General features: G+C 47.6%; 1 protein-coding gene across 2 annotated transcripts in view; it reads left to right on the forward strand.

Moving 5' to 3' along the window:
* MSH3 (mutS homolog 3) overlaps positions 1 to 6,000 on the forward strand; it is a 324,355-nt gene that overhangs the window by 178,581 nt on the left and 139,774 nt on the right. For both annotated transcript variants that reach the window (XM_088443712.1, XM_088443713.1), the window contains exon 13: positions 924 to 1,056. In XM_088443712.1, the coding sequence (XP_088299838.1) occupies positions 924 to 1,056 (133 nt within the window). The remainder of the gene's footprint in view (positions 1 to 923; positions 1,057 to 6,000) is intronic.

A 6,000-nucleotide genomic window follows, 5' to 3' on the forward strand; every position in this document is an offset into this window, starting at 1 on the left:
CAATTCAGTGTCAAAACCTCCCATGTCACATTTGCCATGACACTACTTAGTTAATTATGCACTCCCATAAAACGCCGTTTGCATAGTCAGGCACGACTGCGTTCGGATCTCCACTCCCCCGTTCACAAGCACCTTCCCCTGTTACCACCCACAAACGCCTCATCCTGTCACTCAAAGTAACGACCTGGCCAAGTTGAAGGAGAGAAAAATTTCCGATCGTAACAGCTAGTTTGCGCACGCGCATTGCGAAACTTACGCATGCGCTGTTTTGCGAACATCGCTGGATGCGACCGAGCGGCCGCTTACGACCGACTCTGAATGAGGTCCATAGTACCTGGCATTCATTTTGATAAATTTTCCAGAACCCTTTTACACACTGAACACACACAGGTCAATAGAATATAGTTGCTTTATACATACAAAGTTCATGAAATATAATTTCTGGTGATTACTTCTGGGCCTAATCGCAACACCACCCCTCTACGACAAATTGCAGCTTACAGTACACCTCGCTATGCTGGCTTTACTACACTGGTGCCACAAGAAGGAACAATGAGAACGGCCAGAGAAGAGTAAAGGCATTGGACACTGGAGCTGCTTTTTTTTTTTTTACTTTTGTGTAAAGAAACACTATAAAAGCATATACAACTAATTCATGTAATATACACACAACAGTAAGGGGTTGACCTGCAGACGGTGCCAACCTAGATCCCACCCAACCTTTCAGTGCTTGGCAGTGGGCAAATCATGGAGCAATCTGGAAGCTGCCAATAACATATTCTCTCTTGACTGTGCAGATTGTTTATCACTGTCAAATACATTTAACTATGCTGGAGAGAAGCAGCATTTAAATGATTTATTTCAATCATAAAATGTACTTCTATACACAGGTCTCTGATTGTGATTACCTTTGCCTCCCATAGTAAAATCAATGCTCGGCTGGATGCTGTGTCGGAGGTGCTGACATCAGACAGTGGTGTTTTTAGCCAGATTCGGGGCTACCTCTGTAAATTGCCAGATCTGGACAGAGGGATTTGCAGCATTTACCACAAAAAAGTAAGGCATTCTTCTAAGATCACTCCTATCCCACTCATGGGGAAGATATTTTGGACTTTTCAAACTTCCTAAATTTATGCTCATTAATACACTGTTAGACCTTGGCAAAAGCATCATCTTGATATAAAGGTTTTGCATTGTTGGCTGCTTTTGTGCACAGTACATGTAATGTACCACCAATGAAGACATGATTATGTCTAATTACTTCTTCTGAAAGCCTCTGATAATTATCTCTTACAAATGGGGACTACTATTTTTCCTAAAGTTATATTAAGTATCTATTATGCAGAGCCTACTGTGTTGTTTCATGCAATTATATATTTATGTTCTTCAATTTCAACCTGTTCTAAAGTCTCCCTGTGTATGGGGTGGTTGTCCTTAAAATGTGGTGTAAAATTCTAGGTGTGGCCTACCACTCTTCCTCATTACATAGCTCCTAGGCGCCATAACTTGCTGCAGTACGTGTTAGCATTTTATGAGCGCAGGGGGAAATGTAATGTGAATAAAGCCATGGTTTTCCATATAGTGAATTGCATTATTGTAAAAATCGTAAGCTTGTGAAAATAAAATTAGTACTAGAAGTTAGACTATCATCCTTTATTAATAAAGTCCATTACAAAGTGTTGTACATTCAGGGAGATTGTTTTCATAAACAAGTTACAAACACTGTCACTAGTGTAGGGTAATGTGTAACAGTGGCTTGGTCTGCTCTTTAAACTACATTACAATGCAAGTGGAGCGCTTGTTTGAAAAAGTGTACCACAATATAAATCAAAATTAAATGTTTAATAGATCAGAGTAAAAAGGTAGTACACACATATAATCAATAAGGTGCATCTGAACACTCAGACTAAATGTATAGGTGAGAAAGAAAATGCAATCTAACAGAAGGCAATACATGGAGTGTAATACAGAACCAGAACAGAGTCCCTCTCTTGTGAAATATGTCTGTGGATCGCACTTTTCAATAAAGTCAATACTCACTGTCCAGATAAAGTGCCAATAGTCTCACCCAAACAGGTGATTTATCTCCCACCGACCTGGAATACAGGCTGAGGTAAGATCCATTAATTTATTTTCCTATACCATATTTTCTTGTTGCTGTATTGTGTTTAAAACTCTTTTGTCCTCCTCTGCGGCGTTTATGATGGATTTACACTGCAGGCGGAAAGCAGGAGCCACCTTTAGTCTGTGCTACTGCTTTTCTGCTCCCCCACTACCTTCTCACAATCACCTATAACTTATATTCTGCTTCTCTAGCCATCTAGTTCCCACTCACAACAGTTGTTAGGGGGTTTTGGCAATTACAGGGGTGCGGTGCTTACACTACATTTTTTTTCTTTCAGTTTTTTTTCTTGGGCATTGCGTTTATTCGATTAGAATATTGTACGTGAAATAGTTTCTCTGTATCAAATTTCCATGTTAGGATGTTGTCCAGGGGTGGATCCCCATCAAAATGACAGGGAGGGCACCATGACAGAAGGGGGGACTTCTTTTGCTTGCGCCCCTGGGAAAGTGGGAGTGGCCTCATAGCAAGGGGCATGGCCTCAAAGGGAATGCCCTATCCACCAGCCAGGCCCTTGTTGGAGAGGCAATGGATGATGCCAGGGAGAGGCAGTGGGTAACGTAGAGGGTGACAGGAGAGATGGGGTGATGGGTAGAGATAGTGTGAGAAAGAAAAGGGTGACGGGGAGAGGGTGACGGGTAGATACAGTGGGTGATAGGAAGAAGCAGAGGGTGATGGGGAGAGACTGATGCCTTGTAGAGGGCAGAGGGTAACAGGAGAGAGAGGGTGATGGGGAGATAGTAATGCAGGGGAGAGGCAGTGGGTGATGGGGAGAAGCAGAGGGTGACAGAGGGTGATGCCTTGTAGAGGGCAGAGGTTGATGGGAAGATAGTGACGCAGGGAGAGGCAAATGGTGATGGGGAGAGGGTGACAGGGAGAGGCAGTGGGTGACGCCAGGGATAGGGTGTCGGGGAGAGGTAGTGAGTGACGCCAGGGATAGGGAGATAGAGAGAGGCAGTGGGTGATGCCAGGAAGAGTGTGAAAGGGAGAGGCAGTGGGTGACGTCAGGGAGAGGCAGTGGGTGAAGCTAGGGTATCAGTGACGGGAGTCACATGCAGAGCCGTAACTAGACTTTTTGGTGCCCTGTGCCAGAAAGAGCATTGGCGCCTCCCTCATTTTTCAAAGGGACATAATGCATTCAAAAAAGGGCCATGGCTTCATGGGGAAGGACCAGGGAAGAGATAGGAGAGGCCAGGAGATACTGGGGATGAAATAAGAGGAAGCTACAAGCAAGAATAATGATAAACAGAAATTTGACAGGCCCAAACAGCGCCCCCTGACCTGTGGTGCCCTGTGCAATGGCACCGGCCGCACTACCCTAGCTACAGCCCTCGTCACATGGTGATGCCAGGGGGTGGCAGTGGGTGAAGTAGAGGATGACTGGCAGAGGCAGTGGGTGACAGGAAAGGGTGAAGGGGAGAGGCAGTAAGTGACAAGGAGAGGGTGACTGGAAGAGGCAGTGGTTGACAGGGAGAAGGTGAAGGGGAGAGGGTGATCCCTTGTAGAGGGCAGAGGATGATGGGTAGATAGTGATGCAGGGGAGAGAAAGAGGATGACAGGGAAAGGCAGTGGGTAACTAGAGGATAATGGGGAGAGACAGTTGGTGATATATAGGGTGCCACTGGGCTGGATGGAAAGAGGGTAGTGAGGTAGTGGAAGGGGGGGAACACTAGGCTGGAGAAGGGGTCCAGTTAGATGGAGGCAGTGGGCTGGTTGGGGAGGGAGAGGGGTAAACACTGGAATGTTGGAGTCAGTGAGATAGTGCGGGACACTTTGCTGGATGGGGGGGCACTGGACAGTATGAGAAGGGGGCAGAGAAAGGGATGGGAGGGTGAATCACTGTGACTGGACTGTTGGCATAGTACCTGTGCCAAACAGAATTGCACATAGTACATGTGCAGGGGTTTGGAATTGTAGAGCGAGAACAGAGCAATGAGCTGCAATACAAAAGATGTCATCTGTCGAATGCTTTTCCACATATTTTGTTTTGCAGCTCATTGGACTCTCTCTCTGCAATTCCAAAACTCCGGTACAATGTACTATGGGCCTGATTCAGAGCCGGATGCTCTGACAAGAGCGCTCGCTCTGAATCAGGGCCATCCTACCTGTTATTGGAGCGGCCTCCTGGCCGGTCGCATAGCTGTGGGTGGCCACCCACAGCTTATGCGAGCGGCCAAAAAGATGGTCGCGATGGTCAAGACCATCGTGACCATCGGGCTTGCGACGAGACCCTGCGGTAGGGTCTCGCTGACACAAGCCCAGGAGTGCTTTTGGCTCTATCAGAGCCAAAAGCACTCCCACTGACATCACCAAAGGGGGCGTGCTGTCACTCACCATCGACAGCACGCCCCCTTTGGTGCGAGACCCATAGCGACGGCTTGGCCGTCGCTATACGAGTCTCGCGCGTGCGCACGACGGAGCTCCCTCCGTCGTGCGCATGCGCACTAGGGCACCATTGACCAGCTTGCGCGCGCTCAGCGCTCGTGAGCGGGTCTGAATCAGGCCCAAAGTGCAATTCTAATATATTTGGCACAGGTACAGCGTGTGAATACGAAATAAAAGTGCACCTGACCTTACCTATATGGTGGTTTCTCTGTGATGGGGAACCTCAAAAGAAATTGATCCTCCCTGGTCAGACGGTGTCTTCACTCGGTATTCACTATTCATGTAGGAAATCCCATTGTCCGGAATATGTCTGATTGTGTAGGAATGTAACTGTCATTATCATACAACAGAAGTTCAACCAGACTCTCCACCTGTGTCCCCTCCGACCTCCTGCCCATGTGTCACTCCAGCCTCGTGCCCAGTGTCCCATCTATCCCCGTGTCTTTCCAGCTACATGCCGCGTGTCATCTTCAGCCTCCTGCTCCTTGTCACGTCCAGATCCCTGCAGCATTATCTTTCCAGCCTCCTTCTTCCCTTTTTCTTTCCAGCCTCCTGCAACGTCTTTCCAGCCTCCTGTCCTCCTGTCTATACAGACTCTGTCCCCCTCTCTTACCCTTTGCATGGTCCTCTCCCGCACGTCCGGCAGCTCCTCTTTGCGGTAGCAGGGAACGTGACTTGACGTCACGAGGTCCGCGGCGCGTCCTGCAGGTAGGAACTGTCATGCTGCCGAGCACCATGGTCTTGCTTGGCGGCGCAGTTCCTGCATAATGGAGGTGGGTGGTACGGCATACCGGCTGCCAAGTTCTTGATGGTACGCTGTACCGGACAGTACCGGCATGCTGCCATGTGTTGCACTCTAGGGCACTACAAATAAAATGTGTAAAAAATATCCTAAACAACAGGGGGGGCACATGCCTTGGTACCCCCTTCCCCTGATTCCGCCACAGTGTGAAATAGTTGATTCATACATAGGGGCAAGGCCAGTGATTAACAGCTTTTTAACTTGCACCAGATCCCATGTGGGCACAGTTCTTTAGATACCGAATTTTACTAATTCGGTATCCATCTAAAATTCAGTGATAAGATAGTTTTCCTTTTAAACTCCTCCCCGCCTTGTCTCTCTCCAGGCTCATTCTCGTGACTCTCTCCCTACCGCTCCCGTTTCTCTCTCCTTGCCCCTACCCCGCATCTCTCTCCTTACTGCTCCCATTTCTCTCTCCTTTCCCCTACACCCGCCTCTCTCTCCTTACTGCCCCCTATAACATTATGCATTTTTTCATATGACCTATAGATGACAGAGGTTTGCAAATAATTGGCGATATCTTTCGTAATGTTCTTGTAGGTGCTGTAAAGCTGGGTAAACACTATATGATGTATCGTACGATATATCATGCCGATGCGAATCTTAACGATATATCTTACAGTGTCGTCCCATCTGCTGCTCTGCATGGTTGATGGGACAATGTAAAGATCGACAAGGGGCTGTAACATGG

The sequence above is a fragment of the Taudactylus pleione genome, unplaced genomic scaffold (genome assembly GCF_031769625.1).
Source record: "Taudactylus pleione unplaced genomic scaffold, aTauple2 ptg000333l, whole genome shotgun sequence".
NCBI lineage: Eukaryota > Metazoa > Chordata > Amphibia > Anura > Myobatrachidae > Taudactylus > Taudactylus pleione.